General features: G+C 51.7%; 3 protein-coding genes across 4 annotated transcripts; 1 reads left to right on the forward strand and 2 right to left on the reverse strand.

The window, feature by feature from the left end:
- Window positions 1-356: 356 nt before the first annotated feature.
- LOC136535903 (uncharacterized) lies at window positions 357-20216 on the reverse strand. Its single transcript, XM_066528339.1, has 6 exons — window positions 19926-20216; window positions 1954-2110; window positions 1190-1271; window positions 1064-1111; window positions 729-826; window positions 357-651 (listed from the first exon to the last, which is right to left on the reverse strand). The coding sequence occupies exons 1-6, from the start codon at window positions 20107-20109 to the stop codon at window positions 519-521; spliced, it is 702 nt and encodes a 233-aa protein (XP_066384436.1). The 5' UTR covers window positions 20110-20216; the 3' UTR covers window positions 357-518.
- On the reverse strand, window positions 14584-15985 carry LOC136513690 (uncharacterized). The gene is made up of 3 exons (XM_066507651.1): window positions 15384-15985; window positions 14661-15309; window positions 14584-14595 (listed from the first exon to the last, which is right to left on the reverse strand). Exons 1-3 carry the CDS (start codon window positions 15983-15985, stop codon window positions 14584-14586), a joined length of 1263 nt encoding a protein of 420 aa, XP_066363748.1.
- A 435-nt stretch (window positions 20217-20651) lies between the features above and the next one.
- LOC136535904 (uncharacterized) lies at window positions 20652-26874 on the forward strand. Of its 2 annotated transcripts, XM_066528340.1 has the most exons (5): window positions 20652-21006; window positions 22659-22682; window positions 25689-25861; window positions 25959-26148; window positions 26423-26874. In XM_066528340.1, the coding sequence occupies exons 1-5, from the start codon at window positions 20928-20930 to the stop codon at window positions 26647-26649; spliced, it is 693 nt and encodes a 230-aa protein (XP_066384437.1). In that variant the 5' UTR covers window positions 20652-20927; the 3' UTR covers window positions 26650-26874. The 2 variants fall into 2 exon arrangements, with proteins under 2 accessions (XP_066384437.1, XP_066384438.1); XM_066528341.1 differs by lacking the exon at window positions 22659-22682 and having other exon boundaries at window positions 20657-21006; window positions 26423-26865.
- Window positions 26875-27002: the final 128 nt, after the last annotated feature.

A 27002-nucleotide genomic window follows, 5' to 3' on the forward strand; every position in this document is an offset into this window, starting at 1 on the left:
CTCGTACACTTCAGAAACATTCTACCAAAATAACAAAAAGTTTTGCCTATCCACGGCTCCCCGACTATCCGCAGCTTCCATTGCCACCATAATTTTTTATTTATTAGTGCACTTTTTAATCTCTTTTGGTCTTCGCTACTCCACACTGATAGTTTCTGCAGCTGATAAACCGGCTTTAGCTGATTTGTTGTGAAAGAAAAACACTATAACATAGCTAATAAGTTCAAGCGAACAAGGCTGAACACAGTAGCAATCCAGCACGCGAACCCTAGCGTTTGTACTGTTAATTATTTTATTCTAAAGGGTACAGTGTACAATTTCCAGAGGAGACATGAAATATTTGCCATACAGTACAATTGAAACCACAAACTAATAGGAAATTAAAACATAAAGCAGGCTACCAGTTGAATGTAACCTACAGAACCACACAATGCGGCAACATTTGTGGATAGACTTCAGATAAAGGTTTTGTTTGACAGAGTTGGCGCAAATATCACGAGATTTGATTGGCTACTCAGTTACTGAAGGACACGCATGCTAACTTGATTGTTCAGACAGAAACCCCTGTTTTTGGTAATGAAGGCATTCATCGCATCAGTCTTTGTGCGGAATTTAACCAGCACCATTCTTATGGGCTCTGGGACACCAGCTCTGTTGCAGCAGTATGTATGGAATTAGACAACTACGACTAGGACTAGCAAACAAGAGTGGGCGTCTAAAGTCCTTACCTTATAAAGCTTTCAAATGGAGGTTCAAAGTTCGTGCCACACAAAAAACGCTCTATGTCCTCTGGGAGAGCATTTCGTGGGACTCCTTGCAATAGTACCTGGAAAGACCAATACAACAAACAACAGAATCAAAACTATATTTGTTCCAGACAAATATATTTGTTCTACTAGAATAAGAGATTGGAGATTTGGGAGGATTGTAGTCCTTGGTATATGCACAATCAATAAGCACTAAGTAGAAGAGAGATAACACTATATTTGTTCTACTTAATCTTCTTGCAAGCATAAACAAAAATTGATTACATACATATACTTAACACAAAACTATCACTTACAGTTTTCCCATCAAAGGGCTTTTTGAGATCCCATACTTCACGACTTATCTGTTTAGAGCAGACAATATATCACTGTTTGGCACTGGACCAACTGAAAAGCTGATAAAAGAAAAAGTCCCGCCTTACCTCATCAATCCTGTACACCCGATTCTGACTTGTTTGCCTATTTGCGGTGGTAAACATTGACTTTGAAGAAAACCTCAACAAACTAATCAAGTAAAGCATTAAAACAAGTTTCAGGTTGATAATCACATCCAGAAGTGGGCAGAAATAAATAATAATACAGATTTTTTAATACCAATATCATGTCAACAGCTATTAAAATATTAATGAAAGCATGACATACGTTTACCATAAATACAGTGTTTGATAGTAGTAAACCAAGTACTTGTGTTTGCACAATCTTCCTTAGCATCATACAGAATAATAACATCAATGAAGAAATAACTATTGTCCCTCGTACAGAACTCATCATGTGCTCAAGGAAAAATATCTTGCACAGATACACAACCTAACTAAATAGGTCATCAGACAGATCAACAAAGGCTAGTGAGGGACAAATTGGACTACTAAGAAAGGGCAATGCTTCATGAACACTATTGAAAATAGGCATGCATCAACCAGACACAAGGTTCATATCTAAGCTACAGTTCTAAAAGGCCAAGGCGTCACTTGTCTTGTGATTGGGTCATGAAGGAATGGAGACGGTTAGGAGCCCAAGTTCAAGTAAACAAAAATAAAAAAAGGTTATATATAAAAAGCATGCAGAGTATGCAGAGCATACAGAGTACGTCCCTTGTTGTAATCAATCTTCACACAAGGCTATGTATACAGAGCATGCAGAGGGAAAAAAAAAGGTTATATATACAGAGCATGTAGAGGAATCATACGCGGCCAATGGATCATATCTGTTGTTGTAATCAATCTTCACATCGTCCAATGACAATCCACATCTGTCAAGGTGATGGATAATGTCAGTTTTCAACATGTTCTTCTCAAGACGATTGCCTCCACCAATGACGCTGTAGAACCTTCCATAAGCCAATCCTGTAGCAGTAGGAAAAAAATTATTGTAATATACTTGATCTATGAGGTGAATAGGTACCTTATCAGCCGAAACAGTTATTACAAGCTATGAGTATCAGCAGAACAAAAGGCTAAGAGGCCACAACAAAATCCTCTTGATCTCAACAATCAAGATACAAGAACACAAGAGTGAGAAGACCCAATTTAAATGTTACAACATATGTCACAAGCTCGGCAACCTACCCAGTTCACACTTCTTTAATTTAAGCATGACCATTGACCAGTGTTCCAAAAAAACAGTATTAAACGTGTGCCTACACACAATTAAGCGCTAATCAGAGCCTCCTGCATCGATTAGGCCCTGCACGGCCAAATAAGCATTGGTTGCACCTAGGTGCTTTGCATACGCAGCGAGCGAACGGGCGGAAAAAAGAGCCTGTGCGGGCACAAGCAAGAGCGCAAAACAGATGGCAGGAGCACGGAACAGAGGGCTGGCGCAGACAGGTAGATAAAGACCTGGTGGGTAGGTTATGGGAGAAACAAAAAGCACCATCGCTCCTTGTCTCATTGCCGGCTGCAGAGTCCTCATCACCACCCCTTGTTCATCCTCGTGTTGCCACCGGCGTAACTTCGTCCCAGCCTCCTCCTCCCTCATCCTGCTAGCTTCCAGCTTCCCATCGGCGGTGTATGGATGCGCATATGAGGTGGGGAGCCTCAGGGAGTGCATCATTAGCTGTTCATGCATGCCCTCATGTGGTAAGTGGTGGATGGAGTGTGACTTTGCAGTGCGGCAGTGCGCGACCTGCAGCACTCAGCTGTCCCTGTGAGATACGTTTCTATTATTTTTTCTAGACTAGAACCTGCTTCTGTTTGAAAAAAAACTCGGTACTTCTGTGTCGGTTGACATAATTTTCTTCTGAAACTATGTTCTCAAATGCTCTGAACCTGATAAATGTCCCTTGTTTGTGCTGCCTTGTGATTTATTAGCCTTGAAAATATCTCTATTAAATACTCTGTTTGGCCTTCATCTGTGCTGGTACCTCCAGATCTTGCTCCCAGCAGCAAAAACAAATTATATATAAAAAAAGCACAAACGCTTAATCATGCTTAATCTATGTGTCGGGGACCTAATACCAGGGTACCCCCGGGGGTGGAACCGATAACCACCAAATGTAAAAAACTCCTGGACGCATAAGGGCGCCATGTCATCCCTTGTTCGAGTGACAGGAGTCCGGTTCCGCCTCGCCCGACACCTTTGGACGGGCTCGGTCTCACCCGAGGGCCGAGGGATAAACTTCGTCTCGCCCGACGCCTTGAGGACGGGCTCGGTCTCGCCCGAGGGCTGAGGGATGAGTTCCGTCTCGCCCGATCCCAGAGGGGTGGGGTCAGCCTCACCCGACGCCTTTGTGGGATAACACTGCCTCGCCCCAAAGGCTCAAGGCTAACCTCCATCTCGCCCGACGCCTATAGGGCGGGCTCGGTCTCGCCCGAAGGCTAAGGGATAGATTCCGCCTCGCCCGATCCCGGAGGGATAGGGTTAGCCTCGCCCAAGAGATAGGGATTGGCCTCCGTCTCATCCGACGGCCCAGAACGAGCCTCGCCCTGATCGATATCTATCCTTGATAACGATGGGTACAGGACGAGACAAGACGTTCGGGTCAACCATGGCTCCAACGACCATACCCTGCGCCCTGACAGGAAAAGAACTGCCAGGGAACGACAGGACTAATGCTTTAGACCTTTCCGGGCGCCGCAGAGCCCAAAAGGTATTACAGGTGCGTGCACCTCACTCTGTAGAGTTGTAGGCGCCGCCTTCAGCTCTGGGACACGGAACCCAACGAAGATATACGACAACCGCTACGCTCCAAGAACGGATTTGCTATCTCCACGAACGACGGATACTCCGTCACCGCGCTGTGGACCCAAGGGAGCAGGGGGCCCCCTTCCCGACCCCTCAGGTCCTCCAGGTCAGAGAGCCTTGGCCACGGCGCTACACCGGACCCCGACCCCGTATTCTCCCAACAAGAATCATGGCCAGAAGGCGTGTGGAGCAAGGCTGGGGGAGGCTCCTAAGTCAAAACCACTGTATTAGAACCCATACCCTGGGGGCAGCATGCTGTGACTAATCGGACATCCTACAGAGATATCGACAATATCGTGAGCACTTATCTTCCTGCGCACTCATCAGAATGGGGGACCTGACCAGGTAGACATGAGCCACAAGGCTAAGTAGAGTCCGCTTTCTGGAGCCCTCACCCTTGTAAAGCCAGCCCCTTCATCTATAAAAGGGGAGGCACATCCTCCATCAAAGGGACGGGGGGGAAAAAATAGGACCGAACAATAGAACGCACTCACACACATTCAAGCAGCTACGAAGCTCTTGACCACCTTTCAATCCTTCGATCAGAGACTTGGGACCAGTCCCTCTCTCGGCAGTTTGTATCCCTTACTACAGATCGTTTACGGTGCTAATAACACAAGCAGCAACAAACTGGACGTAGGGACGTTCCGCCCGAACCAGTATAATTCCTGTGTCCTTTAGCGCACCATCCGAACCTAACGCGCATTACTATAAATTTACTTGCCGGTGCTTGTACGAAACACCGACAGTTGGCGCGCCAGGTAGGGGCTTTGCGCGTTCCAAATCAGGTCTCGGATGGCCACCCACGCAATCACCTGGGCCCCGGGCGCACACGTGCGTTTCGGCGACCTGGATTTCATCATCACGCTAGGAGGAGAGCTGGCGCTGACTCATTCAGCCGCCCCCTCTCCCCCTTCCATCAACCTCAGCCGTCTCAGGCTTGAGGGCCCACCAGACAACTCCCGAGGAGTCCTGTCACCCAAGGGGGCTTCCCACGACGCCACCATGTATCCGGAAAGGTCCGTATGGAGCGCCCCGACAGCGTTTCCATTCGGTCTCCGCAACGCTGCGGCGACCGCCGGCCGCCCTTGGGCGCTACGTGTGGTTCAATCACCCACGGACATCGAGTTCGTGGGGGTGATTGAGCGCGATACGGAGACCCTCTACGAGCTCCTCAACGAGAGGCCTGTATCGCTCTCCAGCTCAGATTCCAGTAGGGGGAGCCACCATCCTTCCCGAGAGTGCTACATGACGCAGACCCCCGAGGGTCACGTCGAAAGCGCCTCCAAGGAAGAGGCCACCCCTACAAACAATCCTGACGGCAGATCCGGGGAAGAGGGGACAGCCCCATCTCACCTGAGGATGGAGCAGCTAAGGGCTCGTCAGCAAGAGATCGATGAGGCCGGGCAAGGGCTCGCACGGGAATACGCGGACATCAATCGCGAGATTGAACGCCGCAAAGACGGGGGGCGCGCGCGCGCCACAGCCCGCACCGTACATCAAAGGATCCTCACCGACGATGGGGCCTTTCCTCACTTTGCCCGAGCCAGCCAGAACATCGCCGCAGCGACCGCTTTGCTGCATGGCCTTCCGGAGGCCGCGACGTCCGAGGATCGACACGCTTATCGGGAGATTCGCACGTTGCTCGAGCGTGCAGCAGCGCAGCAAGCGGAAAGTTCGTTGTCTCGACGACGCGAACCCGACACCAGCAAGCACGCGCCCTCAGTGCGTCCCACCAAGGACGCATCCGTACACCAAACACCGCCAGCCGGCGGGCAGCCCTCCGTCGTCCCTGTACATCAACGCCTCGGCCGTGGCCGCGACGTACGCAGCATCATCGACGCCCGGAGACGTGCCCACGGCGACGAGGGAGAAGCAGCGCGCCGCGGCTATCATCCCCGACGTGGAGGGCGCTACGACAGCAACGAAGACCGAAGCCCGAGCCCCGTTCTGCCCGGCCCTCAGGCCTTTGGCCGGCACATCCTCAACGCCGCGTTCCCCCTAAGGTATCGACCGCCTACGAACATTCCTAAATATTCTGGCGAAACAAATCCCGGGCTTTGGCTCGAAGACTATCGGCTTGCATGTCAGGCCGGTGGTGCGAGTGATGATAATTTTATTATTCGCAATCTCCCGCTATTCTTGGCCGACTCGGCACGAGCATGGCTGGAGCACCTACCGTCCAATGCTATTCAGAGTTGGGCGGATCTAACTGAGATCTTCGTGGGTAATTTCCAGGGCACGTACAAACGCCCTGGAAACCCATGGGACCTCAAGAACTGCCGTCAGAAGGCCGATGAAACCCTCCGCGGGTACATCCGGCGCTTCTCCCGACAGTGCAACGAGCTCCCAAACGTCGCCGACGCCGACGTGATAGGAGCCTTTCTGTCCGGAACGACCTGCGAGTCCCTGGTCCACAAGCTAGGACACAGGGGCCCACGAACTACCAAGGAACTTCTGGACATCGCCACCAGTCACGCCTCTGGAGAGGAGGCGGTCGGAGCCATCTTTGATCGCTCCGACGGAAAGACAAGGCGGGACGAGGGCGCCAGCGAAGGCGCCTCCAACCGTCCCGCCAAAGGGAAAAGTAAGAAGCAACGGCGCGACAACTCGCTCGTGGCCGCAACCGACCGCAAAGGTGGCCGGAAGCCCGCGGAGGGCACTCCGAACCACTTCGAGAAAATGCTCGAGGGGCCATGCCCAAACCACGCCTTCCCGGCCAAGCACCTATACAAGGAATGCGGCCTTATGCGCAAATACTTGGCCGGGGGCCTGAACAAGGAGGAGCAGGGGAAGGAGCCTGTTCCCACCATTGACGACACGGAGGAGAAGGACGACGCCTTTCCAACACCGACCGGTGCCCTCATGATCTTCGGAGGATCAGCGGCCTACGACTCCAGGCGCCGCCAGAAGGTCGCACGTCGAGAGGTCTATACCGCTGGACCGGCTATGCCAGCTTATCTCCGGTGGTCGGAATCCGCCATAACCTTCGACCGGTCCGACCATCCAGATGCCATCCCACACCCGGGGAGGTATCCGCTTGTCGTCGACCCAATCGTCGGTCCAAAGCGGCTCACCAAGGTACTGATGGATGGGGGCAGCGGCCTCAACATCATGTACGCCAAGACGCTCGACGAGATGGGCGTCGACCGAACGAACCTCCGTCCCGTCCGAGCACCTTTCCATGGCGTCGTGCCTGGAAGGCAAGCCGTGCCACTGGGGCAGATTGACCTGCCCGTCACCTTTGGAGATCGATCCAATTACCGAACTGAGACCCTCACCTTCGATGTAGTGGGATTCCCGGGGACTTTCCACGCCATTCTGGGGCGACCATGTTACGCGAAGTTCATGGCCGTACCCAATTACACATACCTGAAGCTGAAGATGCCAGGTCCCCGTGGGATCATCACCATCGGCACCTCCTTCCAGCGCGCTTACGAGTGCGAGGTCGAATGCTGCGGACACGCATCCGCGGTCATCGCGTCCGAAGAGCTCGCCACCCTCAGGGAGGAGGTCATTGAAGGGACACCCGACGCAAAGAAGTCGTCCGGATCGTTCGAATCAGCAGAGGGTTCCAGGGACATCCTCTTGGATCCCAGTAACTCCGAGGGCAAAAAAGTCCGAATCGGGACCGCGCTCTCCTCCGCATAGGAAAGCGCGCTCGTCGACTTCCTCCGCGCCAACAAGGACATCTTTGCGTGGAAACCCTCGGATATGCCGGGCATCCCGAGGGAGGTCGCCGAGCATACCCTCCAGATCCTCCCGGGCTCCAAGCCGGTGAAACAACGCCTGCGCCGCTTCGACGAGGAGAAACGCAGGGCCATCGGCGAGGAGATAGCCAAACTACTGACCGCGGGATTCATTAAGGAAGTATACCACCCAGAGTGGTTAGCAAATCCTGTTCTTGTCCGAAAAAAGAGTGGGAAATGGAGAATGTGTGTTGATTATACTGGTCTCAACAAAGCGTGTCCAAAGGATCCATTTCCTTTGCCCCGAATAGACCAAATAGTCGATTCCACCTCGGGGTGCGAAACCCTCTGTTTCCTTGACGCATACTCAGGCTACCATCAGATCGCGATGAAAGAGTCCGACCAGCTCGCGACATCTTTTATCACGCCCTTCGGATCATTTTGCTACGTTTCAATGCCGTTTGGTTTGAAGAACGCTGGGGCGACGTACCAGCGCTGTATGCTTAGTTGCTTCGGAGACCTCATCGGGCGAACCGTTGAGGCCTATGTCGACGACATCGTAGTCAAATCCAAGCGGGCTGACCACCTTGTCGCCGACCTTGAACGCACCTTTGCGAAACTCCGGGCGAACGGCATCAAGCTCAATCCCGAAAAATGTGTTTTCGGAGTCCCGAGGGGCATGCTGCTCGGCTTCATCGTCTCCGAGCGTGGCATCGAAGCCAACCCAGAGAAGATATCGGCCATCACGAGGATGGGCCCGATCCAAAACATAAAGGGGGTTCAGCGGATCACAGGGTGCCTTGCCGCCCTCAGCCGATTCATTTCACGCCTCGGCGAACGAGGACTCCCCCTTTATCGACTTCTGAAGAAAACTGACCACTTCGAGTGGACAGCCGAGGCTCAGGAGGCACTTGACATGGTTAAACAATTTTTAACTAAGCCGCCGGTCCTAGTTCCTCCACGCGATGGAGAATCTCTCCTACTATATATATCAGCCACCACCCAGGTGGTTAGCTCCGCCTTAATAGTAGAGCGAGAGGAGGAAGGGCACACCTTCAAGGTGCAGCGCCCTGTATATTTCATCAGCGAAGTGCTATCCGACTCCAAAACCCGCTACTTCCCAGATCCAGAAACTCCTCTACACCGTCCTCATCACCAAAAGGAAGCTACGCCACTACTTCGAGTCACACCCCGTGACAGTAGTGACGTCGTTCCCCCTCGGCGAGATCGTTCGTAGCCATGACGCTACGGGAAGAACCGCAAAGTGGGCGCTCGAGCTGATGGATCAGGGCATTTCTTATGTCTCCCGAACGGCGATCAAATCTCAGGCACTGGCTGACTTCATCGCGGAGTGGACCGAGGTCCAGATGCCACCTGCAGCCGTCGATCAAGAGTACTGGATAATGTACTTCGACGGATCGCTGATGAAGAAGGGCGCCGGAGCAGGACTAGTCTTAGTATCCCCCCTCGGGGTCCACATGAGGTACATGGTCCGGCTTCATTTTCCCTCATCAAACAACACTGCAGAATACGAAGCGCTCATCAACGGCCTACGAATCGCCATCGAGCTGGGCATCCGACGCCTTGACGTCAGGGGCGACTCTCAGCTGGTCGTCAACCAGGTCATGAAAGAGTCGGGCTGCCACGATACCAAGATGGAGGCATACTGTCAAGAGGTCCGACGTCTGGAGGACAAGTTCGACGGCCTCGAACTCAATCATATCCCCAGGCGCCTCAACGAAGCGGCCGACACACTCGCAAAAGCGGCATCCAGCCGAGAGCCGGTTCCAACAGGCGTCTTTGCCAGTGATCAACACAAACCCTCGGTACGCTACGCGGGGTCGGAACAGGCCGACGATGGCCCTTCTAATCCGACCCCTAAGGCCGATCCGCCAACTGTTCCTCCCGACCCCGAGGTCATGGAGATTGAAGAAGACCCAGCAATGGAGTCCGATCCTCCCAATGACTGGAGAACGCTTTACATCGACTATCTCCTCCACGATGTACTACCAACCAACGAGACAGAAGCCCGACGGCTCGCGCGACGCGCCAAATCCTTCGTTCTTGTAGAGGGCGAACTCTACAAACGAAGTCACATCGGAATTCTTCAGCTTTGCATTCCTGGCGAACAGGGAAAACTCCTACTGAGCGACATCCACGGTGGGGCATGCGGACACCATGCCGCACCAAGAACCTTGGTTGGGAAGGCATTCCGACAGGGTTTCTATTGGCCCACCGCAGTAGCCGATGCCGAGCAAATTGTACGCACCTGCGAAGGGTGCCAATACTACGCTCGGCAAACACACCTCCCGGCCCAGGCTCTCCAGATGATCCCCATCACGTGGCCCTTCGCGGTCTGGGGGCTTGACCTGGTCGGGCCTCTTAAAAAAGCGCCCGGAGGCTTTACCCACTTGCTTGTCACCATAGACAAGTTCACAAAATGGATTGAAGCTCGGCCAGTATCCACAATCAAATCCGAGCAAGCTGTGCTGTTCTTTCTCGACATCATCCATCGCTTTGGAGTACCGAACTCCATCATCACAGACAACGGCACGCAGTTCACCGGTAGGAAATTTGTTCGTTTCTGTGACGAACAACACATCCGAATCGATTGGGCAGCCGTCGCGCACCCCCGGACGAACGGACAGGTCGAGCGCGCAAACGGCATGCTCCTTCAAGGCCTCAAACCCAGAATTTTCAACCGGTTGAACAAATTCGGCGCGCGTTGGCTCGCTGAGCTCCCGGCTGTGCTCTGGAGCCTAAGGACGACTCCTAGCCGGGCCACCGGCTACACACCCTTTTTCATGATCTACGGCTCCGAGGCCGTTCTCCCGACGGACCTCGACTATGGAGCGCCAAGAATCAGAGCATATGACGCTAAGGGAGCCGGGGCATCTCACCAAGACGCCATGGACCAGCTGGACGAGGCCCGCGACATCGCCCTCCTCCATTCAGCCAAGTACCAGCAAGCGTTGCGGCGGTACCACTGCCGACGGGTGCGGGGTCGAGCCTTCAACGTCGGAGACCTCGTCCTCCGTCTTGTACAGAGCAACAAGGATCGTCACAAACTCTCCCCGCCCTGGGAAGGGCCCTACATCGTCGCGGAAATACTTCGCCCAGGCGCCTACCGGTTGAAAACCATCAAAGGGGAGGTCTTCGCCAACGCCTGGAACATTGAGCAGCTACGTCGTTTCTATCCTTAAAATAAGCTTACACTTTTCTTTATCAGTTTTTGTCTTAATAGAACCCCGATCCATAGTGATTTCCGACCCCTACAAATCGTGAGGGGACAGATCTCACTCAGGGGCTGGCATGTGATCGTAACATATGTTATGTGTAATACAAGTATCGCGCTTGCAAAAAATCCCTGTGTTATACTTACAAACATTCTATAAATTTTCCATTCGCCTCGTAAATGAGTCTCGAGGGCTAAGATCTTGGGAGCTAATTCTGAATACAACTGGTAGGACTGCGAGACACCCACGCCCCAGCGGCTGCAACCTCTTTGCTCACCAGTTCAATCAGAATTAGTTTGCCCACGTTCCTAGCCTCCTATGACTTAGACCATGAGAAGAGTTGGAAAGCGCTAAAATGACTTGCCACAAGCAAAGGATGTAATTTTGTTCATTTTTTGCACGAATTCACCACTTACAAAGCGATGTCATTACAAAAAAGGAACAATATACCCTGAAGATTGCTTACTCGGGGGCTTCCCCACAACGTTATTTCATTACAGTCTCGGCTCAGCTCTACCACAAGTGCTACTACGATCGCCGTACCACGCTCTCCATCGGCGACGTCGAGGGCATGTACACGGGCCAGTTCGTCCACTGCGGCCGCCGTGCCACGCTCTCCATCGGCGACGTCGAGGGCATGTACACGGGCCAGCTCATCTACTGCGGGCGCCGTACCACGCTCTCCATCGGCGACATCTTCGCTGGACCCTCGAAGGCGCCACCATCTATGACGCCTCCGCCGGAGCGTCCGGGGACTACGCCATCGTCGTCAGCCGCAACCCCGGCAGCAACGCCACCGTCATGGCGTCTGGGGACTACGCCATCATCCCCAGCCATAACCCTGACAACGGCGTAGGGGCAGGAAACGCCTCCAGCCAAGGGAGGAGCGCAGCGAACGACGGCGCAGTCAACGACGCACGACACCCACCGACGCCTTTTCTCCTTCAGCAGCAGCGACTCCTCACCAAGGGCCGCGCGTACCATCTCATCTACGTTGGATAACCTCCGGCTCGACATCACGCACCAGATTCACGAGCAAGGTTGTAAGTTCTCTATCTCTCTCGGGCATTACTCTTCCTCACTCAGGAACCACCGCGACGCACGGATGCGTTTGGCGGAAAGGAAGAAGGAGAGATAGCGGCTCGGAGGCAGAAGGAGAGGTGGGATGAGAACTCCTCTCCCCCTCCCTATTTAAAGAGGAGGCGCAGTAACTAAGGAAAGGCGAAAGGGACGCGCCAGAGGTGACGGGACGAACCCCGGTCTACGAAGCGTCCCTCTTTGGTCAAACTGAACACTGCCTGGGACCACGGACGACTCGATGACGGGACCCTTCAGACCTCCTGGGTCGACCGTTCGGCCCAGAAGACACGACGAACGAACGACCAAAGAAAGATAAGCCTCTCAGCTTTCACATTTTGTGCGTTAAAATTTGTTCGCAAGATTCCGACCCCGTCAAAAAGCAGGGGCGCGAACATCACTCGGGGGCTGTCGAGGATGACTACCAATCCAGACATCCTCTTCACCCGACCCCTCCGTACGCTTGAAACTAAGGGCACGATATATAAGCACAGAGCTTTGAGTAAAACTGGACGAACTAGCAAACTCTACGCCTCGGGAGCTACGATGTTTCTGTTCACCAGAAAGATTACGCTCAAACGCCTCTCGCGTCTCTAGTTTCGACGTCCGCCTTTCCCAAAGAAGGGATCGGAGGGATCCGCCTACAGCTGTCAGGTTGCCCAAGTTAATCGAACAGCTCGGATCGTCACCGAGACACAAAAACAAAGAATAGCAATTCTTACGCAGGTTTTTCCAACCTCGTCACAAACGTCAGGGCTCGAACCCATCTGGAAGGAGCTTTTCCGCCACTCATACCACCAAGGTAACGTTACCGCTTTTATTTTCAATTAAATCTTGCATTCGAAACATTTCATATGCAAAAAATTGCATCCCAATGATTCGTGTCGCATCACAAAACGGCTGTCGCCTTATCCGATATAGGCAACCACAGGCTGAGGTTCGAAGGTCGGCCCGCGAAGGGCTCGAGGCCGCCTCACGCCGAACAGGGCCAGGGAGAGATAACCAAGACGAGCCCCAGCGGCTTTGCCCGATCCCGCTCAGAAGCGAACCGGGACGTCTCGACCTTCTCTCGTTCGATTCTAACCTCGAGCCAAACCCACAGAATCTCCATCGAGGAGAGGCCATTGGGCCCCCTGAGCTTATCGAACGACTCAGGCATCTGCCGGGAGGCGGGTTAAGAAGTTGTGGAGTGCCACCAGAGGGCTCTGCCGATCCCATCAGCAAATGATGGACCCGGATTCCACACGAACGTACCCGTTAGCGAGCTCGTTGAGCACGGTACTCAAGCCGTCGAGGCAAGTGTCGTTCACTCAGCCCCTCCGATTGCGAAAACCGAGGACGGGGTAACACGCAAATAACGGCCGACCCCCATCAGACCCTAACAAGGCTCGAGGGCTCGGGCCAAACAATGCAGGAGCAAAGGCCCCACCTTGCCGAGCCCATAGAGTCCCCAGTTGGGATTTCTGTTGGAAGGCAGGGCAGGGATTATTGCGAGGACATCCATTGTCACCAAAACCACGATTCCGGTCTCCAGTAACACCCGACCCCAGGCAGGTGCGGGGGTCGGACCTTACTCGGGGGCTGTTAAGGTACGGCTACCTCCTCAATCTCCTCACATTATAATCAGCGGCATAATTCAGGGGAACATATTGGTAAGACCGTAAAAAAATCAAATCGCAAAAAATCAAACAAAACGAAATTAAGACGCAAAAGCACGAAAGGCGTCCAGACTGAAAAATACCGACACTTGTCCACATATTACATATAAGCTATTCTCAAAATTGTTCGATTAATTACTCCCGCGAAGGGAGAACCATTTCTTTCAGACTGTCTGCCAGGTTCTTCGCAAGAGGAGCGACCATCTTCTCCATTTCCTCCAGCTCTTCATCCTCGTAGGTGGACGGAAAGCCTTCGCTCATCACCCTCAGGTTTATTTCCTTCTCATAATGGGCGTGGGCGACGGTGAAGGCCTGAGTAATCCCGGCGTGAAAGGCACTCTCCTCAAGTTGGCCCACCCGAGCCGTGATACCTCCGACACGAGCCGCGAGCGGGCTAGTCTCCACAGGCTCCGTCACATTCAGGGCGTTAAGGACCACCCCGACCGCAGCTTGTAGAAGATCATGCTCATCGCTCTCCGCCTGAAGGGCCCTGCGCGTATAGGCAGCCTCTTTCTCCAGCTTGACGGCGACGTTCTCGGCACTCAACTTTCCTTTCACCGCGTCATCAAGCTCCGCCCGGAGAGAGCGGACCACCCCGACGTCCTCGTCCACCTTCTGCTGGAGGGCTGTGGCCCTACTCTCGGCCTTCTGCCGGAGGTCCCGCTCCATCTCCAGCTCCTTCAGGATTTCGCTGGCCTTCTCATTAGCCACGGCATTCCTCTGCAGCAGCTCGTCTCGTTCTTTTTGGAGTTTGGCAATCTCCTCTCCATCTAGCTTGGACCTCGCCGACAGGTCCTCGAACATCCCGTGCGCCTCCTCCGCATCCTGACGCGCCTGGGCCTCCCGCTCCTGGACGATGGCAAGCTGGGCGGCCATGTTTGCTCGCAGCCGGGCCTCCTCGGAGAGGCGATCCCGCTCCGCCTTTTGCTCGCGGAGGAATTGAGATTTTTTCCGGCTACGAGCAACAAGAATCTTAAGAAGAAGACTGATATCAGAAACACGAGAACCCACAAACACACGAAGAAAGAAAAAAGAAAGTCCAGAGAATACCTGAGAGGTAGGGATAATGATCTCACGAAGGGCTCCTCTGGCCTGGTCCAGGGCGTTCAGCATGGTCGAAATCCCGATGTCAAGACCCTCTCGCTCCATACTCTCGGAATGATCATCGAGCGAGAAAAGAGCCGACGTCGGGTCCTGAGCAGCCATCCACTGGAGCGGCGGCTCCCCCCGCGCAGGGGAGCGGCTTCCTCCCGACAAAGGGGCCGGTGGCGGCTCCCTCCTGACCCTGTGCGGCACCACCGCAGCACTCAAGGACCCTCCGGCTGGACCCTCCTCCGTCTGGACCGCTTCGGGCGCCACGGGCGGATCCACATGGGCACCTGGCGGCGCGGGTTGCACCACGCCCTCGGGTGCCACCACGACCGCGCCTGGCTGATCTTGGCTCGGCGCAGTCACGATCACCGGCGGCACACGATCCTCGGGCGGCTCTTCCACGCCCGCCACGGAAGAAGCCGCTCGCTCAGTAGCCTCCGCGGGCGTGGGAGCCACCATGGACGCCGTCGGTTCGGCCAACGCGGCCCCAACGTCGGCACCACCCCTGCCCGAAACAGGGGTAACTCCAGGCGACGCCGTCTGTCCCGCTTGAAGGGCGAGACTCTTCTTGGGCGCCAACCCCAGGGGGTGACCCGTCCGCAAGAACCTACACAAAGGTAATAACCGTTAAGTCAAAATAAAAATGAAAAAGAGAAGAAAACAGAGGAGTCAAGAGCTTACGTTGACGTCCTCGGCCGGCGGAAGCGTTTTGGGGACGGATCCCCAGACCCCTGCCCTGACTCGTCCGGGCGGGACCGTTTCATGCCTGCCCCCTGCTCCGGGGCAGGGGGGTTCGTCTCGTCGGGCGCGGCACCGGAGTCACTCCCCCCCATCGTCTTGTCGGGCGCGGCTCCGGAGCCGTCCCCCTCCCTCGTCTCGCGGGGCGCAGCACCGGAGCTGCTCCCCTCCATCACATCACGAGGCGTGGCACCAAAGCCGGGCGCGGCTCCAATACCACCCCCCTCCACGATCGCCTCAGGGTCGGCGACAGCAAGCCCGGTGTCCCCCATCCACCGATCCTCGGCCGGCGCGCCGTGCAAAGCGGCGGACTCGCCGGCCTCCACTGACCTCATTGATTCACTTCCCTCTGCGTGAAAAGCGAAGGGCCCCTGCACGGGTGGGTGGCCACTTGTCAGCGTTTCCTCGTCCGCCAGGACGCCCCAATCCACGTCGACGGCTACCTCGTCGTCGTCGTCGTCATCATCATCATCGTCGTCATCCTCGCTGCTCACGTCCTCTCCCCGGTCCCGTGCCTCCTGCTTCAGCCGTTTCGCCTTCTTCATCTCCTCCTTCGCTTTCTTGTCCCGCTCGGCCGCGAGTCGATTCGCCGCCGCCACAGCCCTGTCCTTCGGCAGTGGAGCCGGACTATCCTTGAAGACTAGCCCCCTCGGCTAGCCCCAACATCACAAAAGCAAGTATTAAAGAAGGGAGATTCAGGAGAAAGAAAGGAGTGCAGGAGAAGAGGGCTTACGAATTCAAAAAACCCAGGCTCCGGCCGCATTGGGGGATGCCCGGGCACCGGATACACGACGTCAAGGACCATGCCGGCAGAATCCTTCGTCGGCTCCGTCGCCTCCTTGACACGCTGCGCCACTTCCGAATAAGGGAGCGCCTCGTCAACGAGCACCGTCCCCTCGAACGATATCCCTGGCATCATCCGATGCAGGGGAAGCACACGCGCCATCAGTGGCGCCACCCTCCTCGCGTGGTAGGCACCGATAATCCCCGACCCCTTTACACCCCGACCCTTCAGGGCATGGAGGGCGGAGAGAAGGTCGGAGATGTGCTTCTTGTCTTTAGCCTGGACGCCCCAGCCCCATGACGCCGGAGCATCCACAATAAGACGTCCGGTGTACTTCGGTAGGGGGGCACTCGCATCATCCCTAACATAAAACCACTGCGAATGCCATCCCTTGTTGGATGTGGCCAGACGCATGTACGGGTAACCCTTCGACCGGGTATGGCGCAGGTGAATGCTGGCACACCCCATCGGCGCATCTACCTCTTTCCCCCCAATCTTCCTCTTCGACAGACTAACGCTAAAGAAATATCGCCACAGATCAAAATGGGGATCGATCCCCAGGAAACCCTCGCACAGGGCAACAAACGCTGCCATATGCTGTATCCCATTGGGAGTTAGATGCTGCAGCTCTACCTCATAATAATCTAATAGCCCCCGAAGAAATCTATGCGCGGGTACCCCGAATCCCCGCTCATGGAAGAGGGCAAAGGAGACGACATACCCTTCGGGCGGCACCGGCTCACCCTCGTCGCCAGGAAGCAACCACTCCTGGACGGCGGATTGTGGGCGGAGAAGGCCACGGCGGACGAGGCCCTCCAAACGCCGGGAAGTGATGCTTGATCTGCCCCACAACTCCATTGAAGCAGTAGGGGGGAAGGGCAGGCGCGAGCTTAACGGCGGCTGGAACACGAACGCAGGCCGGTTGACGGTGGCGATGCGGGCGTGAGAGGTTAGGAAGATTGGCGGCGGATGTCTCAGAACGCAAAGGAAGGGGAGCGAAATACGGAACCCTGGGGGCGAACCCTGCGGTTTTATAGGTGGCGACGGACACGAGAAGGGCAACCGGCCGCCTCGATCTCCGGGCCTGCCACGCGCGCCACCGCGTCACATCGCGGGACACGCGCCCGCAGTCCCTATCCTCTCACCCCAAAAATCTCGGCGGACGGTTCGCCTTCCCCAAACAAATCCGGACTCTCTACCCACCGGGGAAGCGCAGGCCACAAAGGCCTGTTCTTTTCTCTTTGGCCCACCTAGGGCCCAGAAACTCGCCGGCCGGCCCAACTAAGAAGGAATCCGCGAACGATCCGCCATCAAGGGCAGAAGCGCCAGTTGGGACAGCTCCGAATCAGTCTCTAGCGAACGGGACGCCACGACCCACTCAGAAAAACACCCAGTTAATGTAAAATTAAGTCCTTCAGCCTTACCCACGAAGGGGCCGGTACAAACCCCCGGGCGACTCAACTCAAGTCACCCGGGGGCTCGGGGGCTACACCCATCGGGTGCGCTCGCACGCACCCTCCGGCAAATTAGCTTCAACTAAATCAAAAAACACCCTCCAGGCGGTTCTACCCGAATCACCTAGAGTCTCGGGGGCTACTGTCGGGGACCTAATACCAGGGTACCCCCGGGGGTGGAACCGATAACCACCAAATGTAAAAAACTCCTGGACGCATAAGGGCGCCATGTCATCCCTTGTTCGAGTGACAGGAGTCCGGTTCCGCCTCGCCCGACACCTTTGGACGGGCTCGGTCTCACCCGAGGGCCGAGGGATAAACTCCGTCTCGCCCGACGCCTTGAGGACGGGCTCGGTCTCGCCCGAGGGCTGAGGGATGAGTTCCGTCTCGCCCGATCCCAGAGGGGTGGGGTCAGCCTCACCCGACGCCTTTGTGGGATAACACTGCCTCGCCCCAAAGGCTCAAGGCTAACCTCCATCTCGCCCGACGCCTATAGGGCGGGCTCGGTCTCGCCCGAAGGCTAAGGGATAGATTCCGCCTCGCCCGATCCCGGAGGGATAGGGTTAGCCTCGCCCAAGAGATAGGGATTGGCCTCCGTCTCATCCGACGGCCCAGAACGAGCCTCGCCCTGATCGATATCTATCCTTGATAACGATGGGTACAGGACGAGACAAGACGTTCGGGTCAACCATGGCTCCAACGACCATACCATGCGCCCTGACAGGAAAAGAACTGCCAGGGAACGACAGGACTAATGCTTTAGACCTTTCCGGGCGCCGCAGAGCCCAAAAGGTATTACAGGTGCGTGCACCTCACTCTGTAGAGTTGTAGGCGCCGCCTTCAGCTCTGGGACACGGAACCCAACGAAGATATACGACAACCGCTACGCTCCAAGAACGGATTTGCTATCTCCACGAACGACGGATACTCCGTCACCGCGCTGTGGACCCAAGGGAGCAGGGGGCCCCCTTCCCGACCCCTCAGGTCCTCCAGGTCAGAGAGCCTTGGCCACGGCGCTACACCGGACCCCGACCCCGTATTCTCCCAACAAGAATCATGGCCAGAAGGCGTGTGGAGCAAGGCTGGGGGAGGCTCCTAAGTCAAAACCACTGTATTAGAACCCATACCCTGGGGGCAGCATGCTGTGACTAATCGGACATCCTACAGAGATATCGACAATATCGTGAGCACTTATCTTCCTGCGCACTCATCAGAATGGGGGACCTGACCAGGTAGACATGAGCCACAAGGCTAAGTAGAGTCCGCTTTCTGGAGCCCTCACCCTTGTAAAGCCAGCCCCTTCATCTATAAAAGGGGAGGCACATCCTCCATCAAAGGGACGGGGGGGAAAAAATAGGACCGAACAATAGAACGCACTCACACACATTCAAGCAGCTACGAAGCTCTTGACCACCTTTCAATCCTTCGATCAGAGACTTGGGACCAGTCCCTCTCTCGGCAGTTTGTATCCCTTACTACAGATCGTTTACGGTGCTAATAACACAAGCAGCAACAAACTGGACGTAGGGACGTTCCGCCCGAACCAGTATAATTCCTGTGTCCTTTAGCGCACCATCCGAACCTAACGCGCATTACTATAAATTTACTTGCCGGTGCTTGTACGAAACACCGACACTATGTTTAGGCGCTCTAGGCCCTAGGTCACCAGTGGCCTAGTGCGGAACCTTGAGCATGACAATACTCCACAGATATGAAATCAACAGTAATACCTATGAACATTTTCCTTTTCCCTGTACACGCATCCCCAATAAGGAAATGACGTCTTCTAAAATTGATTTTTTTTCTTTTCAGCTTACATGTGATGAAACTTCCAAAGAGGCAATAACAATGACTGACCTTATACTGGTAGCAGTATTGCTTCACAGTGTTCAACAGACAAACTAGAGCAGTATCTCATGCTTCCAAACCTATAATTCACCCTACCAAACGTGGTACTATGTCATGACCTTAGAGATCAAATCCCTCCATCAAATTCACGGATAGCACACCCAACCTACATTTTTTTTTATCAAATTTAGGTATAGCACATCCAACCTACATTTTATTGCGGGCTACTCTATCCCTTTAAGCCTTTAAGTTCCTTACTCGGTATTCTTAAACGGGAAGATAACATCAAAGTATTAAACCCTAAACCCACCCAGAACCAAGCAAATTGACAAACTACAGAAGAATCACGAATAGGTACAGGTAAAGGAAAAGGTAGAAGCACGAGAATGACCGAGTTACCTTCGCGGGATGCCTTGAGGAAAGAGTCGTCCTGCGACTCTGCGGCCGTGGCGGCGGCTTCGCCGGACGCATCCGCGGAGAAGTGCCGAGCGGACACCGGCGGGGTCACGACCAAGAGAGAGGAGGAGGGATCCCTCGATGCGGTGACGCCGCGGCGGAGGGCGGCGGCCGCGAGCCTCGACATATCTCCGGCGGCGCGGCGGAAGAGGGAGGAATCAGGAATGGCGTTGGCTTCGGGACTCGGGGAGCACGAACGGGTCGCAGATGGGTCCCTTCTCTGATTTGTGCAATCATATGGGCTAGCTACTTGTTGGGCCTTATATAAATGGGCTTTGAGGATCATCAGAGCTAATGGGCTTTATGAGTTGGAAGGCGTACGTCGACGAAATCTGCTCCGCAGTCTATCGAAGGGTCTACCATAACAGTAGATGAATCGGTGGAGGTGTACGTAATACGAACCAGATAGTAACAGAGACACAAGACACAAGATTTATACAGGTTAGCCATCAGCTTAAGGTAATACCATATATCTGTGCTCTGTTATTTTATATTAATTGTGTATCAGATTCGATATATCATCTATAAAACTTCTGGTGAGATAAGGTTATCAACAAAATATCTTATTTAAGTATTATAATATTTTTTATACTTTTGCGATGCACATGGATCAGTGCCATACGTCGCATCTTATGAGTTGCACCTTTAGTGGTACCGCCCACGTCTTAACCGGGGGCCATACCCCACAGCGTAGTTCTAGAATGACGGCGTATTCGTAGCGCATCGTTTTCCCCACGAAGTCACGAACTCGCGTAGGCGAAGAGAGAAGAATCAGTTCCATCTCTCCGTCTCTTGTTTGGGAATTGGGAGGGCGACGAGGAAGAGGAGGCGCGTGCCGGCGCCCGACCGTCGACTAGCCCGCTACGACGCGGCACCAGGATAGGTGATCCTGAGCTACGAATCCGCACCCCACGGCCAACCCGCTGCGTGCGCCGCGGCCTTAGCATGAGGTGGCCGCTGGCGATCTCGACTCGCCGCCGCCCCCTCCTTTTCGTCCTTCTCGTCGCCCTCTACACGATTCCTGGTGAGATCTGGCTCGTATCTGTTTGTTTCGGGTGAAGGAATTTAGTTTGAATGTTTTACCGTCATGGAGGGTTGACCAAATTATTTCACCGTGTTTTTTTCGATTGAGAGTGATTAGATGGGAACTAGTCATTTTCCAGACATATTATTATCTTTTTCCTAATGTATGTATTTGTGGCCACTGACCAGCGAAAGAATTAGCCGCTGGGTAAGGTCTGAGGTGCAATTATCATAGGGGAAGGACTGAAGGAGATTTAATGATTTTATAGACTCGTAAAATAGAAACTACATGTAGCAATAAGTGAATTTTGGCCTGCTAGGTGCCTCGATGATTTATTACGATAGGATCATCAGTGTGAAGATTGAAGGGGGCAAATGCGAGCAAAAGCTTAGTGCTCATTATGAAACATTTCAAAGATGGAATAGACAATGGGAAAGGCCACCGATTTTACTTCTTATGGAACAGTTTGGGGGATTCTTTTGGTTGGTGTTGGATCTATCAATCTAGAACAATCCATATTGTGGCCCATTTTTGGGTTCAGCTTCACCCTGAAGGACATAGTTCGCTTGGGGTTCAGAAGTTAGGAAATATACTGTGTTGTTATGTGCACAATTTGTGTTCGTTATGTAACCCAAGAACAATCTTGCTTACACGTCCTGTATTTCTGGAGATTGATTGTTTTAAATTTTTAGAACTCAGGTCCCATGTTGTTGACAATGTCAAGTGTCAACAAAGATTTATCTCTTCCATGTTATGTATTTCAAAAATTTTAATGACTTCTCTATCTTCACTTCATCAGGAAACAAAGATTGGTATTTTTGCATTGAAGTAACACAATTTTAATACCTTTAGTGCCCTACAGACACCAAACTAAGCTAAATGATTCTCATCTGTCTGCATTTTAAGTAGTTTTTTAGCTACTAGATGGTCTAGTTTCATATTGCTTACCATTAGTTTTGCTTGATTGAAGTTGATTGTTTTAGCAAATTTGTGTAACAGAAACTAAGCCAACTGGTTGTAACTTATTTTATCTTCTATTGGTGTATTTTCATCAAAGATGTCAGTGTTTTATTCTAGTTGATATTTTGAATTCTTCTGAGCTATAATTGCTATAATGGAATAGATCAATAGATGTGAGAGATCACATTTCACTAGCTACAGTGCAATAGATATACCATGATGAGGCCACGGTGCTCGTTATCAATGCCTTAGTAAGCAAGTGATTAGTTAAAACATAAGGCATAAAGTATAACAATTGAGACCTGTCACATTGCATCCTAGATCAGTAATTAGATTACTGCGGTGCATGAATTTGTCTATTATTGCACTACTTGAAAAAGGGGAAAGTAGAAACGCGATCAGAAAATACAATTTTGGTTGATAATGAGAAGTTGGCAAGATTTTGTTTAAACCGGCCTGGTCTTTCACTGGCTGCGTGAAAGCAATGACACCATATTTTTATTTTGACCGTTTTTGTGTTCTCATTGGTGATACTTATACTGTTGTACAGGGTTGTAAACTTAACATATTTGTTATGCGATGGTTTAAAAATGATCCCTCATTTCTAATACCAGTTATCTTACCACACCGTTCAACAGCAGTCCTCCCTGGGCCCACTAACTCCAGCTGATTTTTGCATATGTGATGTGCAGTCCTCTGCAGACTTTCGTTTTCAGGTGCGTGCCCGTAGGGATAAACAAGCTAAGATTGAAAGAACAAAGTGGTGAAAACTGAAAGGGGAGACGTCAGAGGTATTCAGGAAAATGGTTATCAAAAAGGGCTCTTGGAAGGAAGAAGAGGACATAAACAACATGTGGGAGAAGATGGCAACCAATATTCGGAAGGTGGCCTCAGAGGTGTGTGGAGTAACCAAAGGAAGTGGAGGCGAGGCTAAAGATACTTGGTGGTGGAACGAGGAAGTCCAAAGGGCTATTAAGGAGAAGAAAGAGTGCTATAGACGCTTGTACCATGACAAGAGTGTGGACAACATAGAGAAGTACAAGGTGGCAAAGAAGACTGCAAAGCGAGCTGTAAGTGTGGCAAAGGGTAGAGCGTACGAGGATCTTTACCAACGTTTGAGTACGAAGGAAGGAGAGAAGGACATTTATATGATGGCTAGGGTTCGTGAGAGAAAGACAAGGGACTTCAACCAAGTTAAATGCATTAAGGATGAAAGGGAGCATCTCTTGGTGAAGGAGGATGAGATCAGACATCGATGGCAAGAGTATTTTGACAAATTGTTCAATGGTGAGAATACGGACACAACCTTTCAGTTGGATGACTCTTTTGATGATACCAATATGCGCTTTGTGCGGAGAATCCAAGAATCTGAGGTCAAAGAGACGTTGAAAAGAATGAAAGGAGGTAAGGCGATAGGAACGGATGGTATCCCAATCGAGGTATGGAGATGCCTCGTGAACATAGCTATAGTATGGCTAACCAAGCTGTTCAACCATATTTTTCGATCGAACAAGATGCCTGATGAGTGGAGGAGAAGTATATTGGTACCGATCTACAAGAATAAAGGAGATATTCAAAGTTGTACTAATTACCGGGGAATTAAGTTGATGAGTCATACTATGAAGCTATGGGAGAGAGTTATCGAGCATCGCTTGAGAGCAATAACGCGGGTCTCTATGAATCAATTTGGTTTCATGCCCGGAAGGTCAACCATGGAAGCCATTTTCTTAATAAGACAAGTTATGGAGCGGTATAAAGAGAAGAAGAAGGATCTACACATGATTTTTATTGGCTTGGAGAAGGCTTATGATAAAATACCAACGAATGTTATGTGGTGGGCTTTGGACAAACATAAAGTCCCAACGAAGTATGTCGGGCTCATTAAGGACATGTACAACAATGTTGTGACTAGAGTTCGAACAAGTGATGGAGACACGGATGACTTTTCGATTAGGATAGGACTACATCAAGGGTCAGCTTTAAGCCCTTATTTGTTTGCCTTAGTGATGGATGAGGTCACAAGGGACATACAAGGGGACATCCCTTGGTGTATGCTTTTCGCGGACGATGTAGTGCTAGTTAATGAAAGCCGAACAGGAGTGAATCAGAAACTGGAGTTATGGCGGGAGACTTTGGAGTCCAAAGGTTTTAGACTCAGTAGAACTAAAACTGAGTATATGAGATGTGACTTTGGCACTACTATTCGGGAGGAGGAAGATATTAGTTTGGAAGGTCAAGTAGTGCCTAGGAAGGATACCTTTCGATATTTAGGATCAATGCTACAGAGAGACGGGGATATTGATGAAGATGTTAGCCATAGAATCAAAGCAGGGTGGATGAAGTGGCGGTAAGCATCTGGTGTCCTATGTGACAAAAGGGTACCACAGAAGCTAAAAGACGAGTTTTATAGGACGGCGATTAGACCTGCTATGTTGTATGGTGCAGAATGTTGGCCTACGAAAAGACGACATGTTCAACAAATAAGTGTCGCGGAAATGCGTATGTTGCGTTGGATTTGCGGCCATACAAGAAGGGATCGAGTTCGGAACGATGATATACGTGATAGATTAGGGGTAGCACCAATTGAAGAAAAGCTTGTCCAACACCGGATGAGATGGTTTGGACATGTCTAACGGAGACCTCTAGAGGCACCGGTGCGTAGTGGAATCCTAAGTCAGGATAGTAATGTGAAGAGAGGCAGAGAAAGACCGAAGTTGACTTGGGTAGAGGCAATAAAAGGAGACTTGAAAGGATGTGATATACCCAAAGACTTAGTCTTAGATAGGAGTGCTTGAAAGATAGCTATTCACGTGCCTGAACCTTGATTGCTTCTGCTGGGTTTCAACTCTAGCCTATCCCAACTTGTTTTGGACTTAAAGGCTTTATTGTTGTTGTTGTTGTTGATGTGCAGTCCTCTCTGACTTGCCCCTTTTCTGATCTCTCTCTGTATCGCCCACTTATTTTCCCCTCATGGTGGAAATCCACAAATCAATCTGTATGCCAGAAGGTCTGAAATTCTGTTTCCCATCAGATCTGTTTGCTTGATTAGTTTAAGCTTGTGCTTCGATAGTTTATTTGTTTACTTGAGAGCACACCAGCTGCAGCTGCTGTTTTCTCAATGCAAACACAGGACAGCGATGTAGCTTGCTGTCGCCCGCGCCTACCTTGTGTTCCCAGAGCTTGCCATGTGTGACTTGCTGGCGACGGCTGATGGATTTGGAAGGCACATATTGCAAATGTGGCACATTGCGACGCGACAGGGATAGACTGGTAGTGTGATTTTGGTACGGCAGTGCCACTGGGGTGCGGATTAGCATTGGAGGTGTGGCAGTGCGATTTCGTGGGTAGTTAGCCGGATTGGAAAGTGCAGGCAGCGTGAATAGTTGCGCTGGTGGGGACTGAGTGCAGCAGGCAGCAAAGGAATGGGGAATGCGAAGCTGATGGTGAGAGAGGAGAGAATAATAGGAAGGCTGAGGTCAGCTGCTAGAAGCCACACCCACATCAGATCCTAGTCCATTGCCATTTGTGCAAAGACAGCTAATATCAAGGGAAAGGTCTTTTGTCGTCTGGTTTTGAGAGGCAGGGACCAAAGATAAACGTGCTATAGATGATGGACCATTTTTAAACCGATCAAAGAGTTGCGGGGACTAAAATTGGACCATTTCCTTTGTTTATTTCCTTCACTAATTATTTGTGCATCACTGATGAGCTTCATTGTATAGGAACATTTTCATCGAGGCAAGTCACACTCGATACTGTTGAGATATTTACTACTCATGAATGGTTTGGCCAGCCAACAGTGGTTTTCCGGTGCAATGGAGAGAACAAAACAGATTTGCCAGATGTGAAGGAGGCGCACACGCTATATACCTTTAAGGGTGAAGAATCATGGCAGGCAAGTCAAACTGTTGGTGTAGTACTTAAAATTGTTCATCAGTTTGTCACTACTTTGTTTTGTTAGCATCATACATTGAATTGTGCAATTTTGGCAGCCCTTGACAGAGCTTCCAGAAAAGAAATGCAAGCGATGTGGTTTGTATGAGGAGGACACATTTAAACCTGATGATGTCTTTGATGAATGGGAGATGTGTTCGAGTGATTTCAAGGATGGAAAATACACCCGGTTTAAGGAAGGCCAGTTCAATGCAACATTCCTATGTCCAAACTGCACTGCCTCAACTGGTACTGCTGATATCCAATACCTATTCCTTTCTGTTTGTTTAGACATTTTTCCTATGAGCTAGCTGGATTTACCGTTGCTTTTTGATAGTCTAAGGTAATTCTTTGCAGCTTGTTTTAATTTGGTTACGAGTAGTCTAGATTCATGGATAACTCCTCTGCAGCATCTTTGATGATGAAATTTCCCTGTTAAATCAATAGTACTTAATAATGCCAAAGAAATGGCTTGTGTCTTTGTTCTACATTGCCTTTGCTCAAGATGTTTCTTTCGTGCCAGGACATGGAAACAGTGAACCTAGCGAAGATTTGGAAACTAAGAAGACATCTGTTGCTGCTATCATAATAGTTAGTGTTCTTGCTTCAGTCCTTGTCATCATTGCCTTGGTCGGGGGCTACAAGTACTGGCAGAAGAAGAAGAGGGAGCGAGACCAGGCACGATTCCTCAAGCTCTTTGAAGAGGGAGATGACCTTGAAGATGAACTGGGCCTTAGCAATGAACTCTGAAATAGTGCGTACAGTCTTACTTCGGATGTTTTCAGATGTAGTTTCCACGATGATGTATAGAATGTGCAATTTTTCACTTAGAAATTTTGTAGTGTATAGCATCCAGTAGTGTATAAAGAAATGATTCCAACAAAACTATGATTCAGTTCAATTTCTGTTTCTAGTGACCTCGTAGCTTTTGGAGAGGGTGTGAATCTTGCAACAGTTTTGCGGTAGCCCTGTTACGTACATGTAGTGCAAAAATGAATGAATTCACGTCTAGTCTTCATCGTATGCTTCGCGTTTCCCTCTCTCTGTCAGTTTGCCATGCTTATCCAGGTAGCCGATGGTGACGAGCTCAGCAACAACATTCT

The sequence above is a fragment of the Miscanthus floridulus genome, chromosome 2 (assembly GCF_019320115.1).
Source record: "Miscanthus floridulus cultivar M001 chromosome 2, ASM1932011v1, whole genome shotgun sequence".
Lineage (NCBI taxonomy): Eukaryota > Viridiplantae > Streptophyta > Magnoliopsida > Poales > Poaceae > Miscanthus > Miscanthus floridulus.

Excerpts from the sequence above, each read along its gene's own strand:
- LOC136535904 (XM_066528340.1), top strand. The coding sequence starts at position 20,928 with ATGAGGTGGCCGCTGGCGATCTCGACTCGCCGCCGCCCCCTCCTTTTC. Across the intron at positions 21,007-22,658 it reads CGCCCTCTACACGATTCCTG|TCCTCTGCAGACTTTCGTTT; the intron begins GTGAGATCTGGC and ends TGTGATGTGCAG. Across the intron at positions 26,149-26,422 it reads AAACTGCACTGCCTCAACTG|GACATGGAAACAGTGAACCT; the intron begins GTACTGCTGATA and ends CTTTCGTGCCAG.
- LOC136513690 (XM_066507651.1), bottom strand. The coding sequence starts at position 15,985 with ATGAAGAAGGCGAAACGGCTGAAGCAGGAGGCACGGGACCGGGGAGAG. Across the intron at positions 15,310-15,383 it reads CGCCGGCCGAGGACGTCAAC|GTTCTTGCGGACGGGTCACC; the intron begins GTAAGCTCTTGA and ends ACCTTTGTGTAG.
- LOC136535903 (XM_066528339.1), bottom strand. The coding sequence starts at position 20,109 with ATGTCGAGGCTCGCGGCCGCCGCCCTCCGCCGCGGCGTCACCGCATCG. Across the intron at positions 2,111-19,925 it reads CCTCAAGGCATCCCGCGAAG|GATTGGCTTATGGAAGGTTC; the intron begins GTAACTCGGTCA and ends CTACTGCTACAG. Across the intron at positions 652-728 it reads CCATTTGAAAGCTTTATAAG|AGCTGGTGTCCCAGAGCCCA; the intron begins GTAAGGACTTTA and ends CTGCTGCAACAG.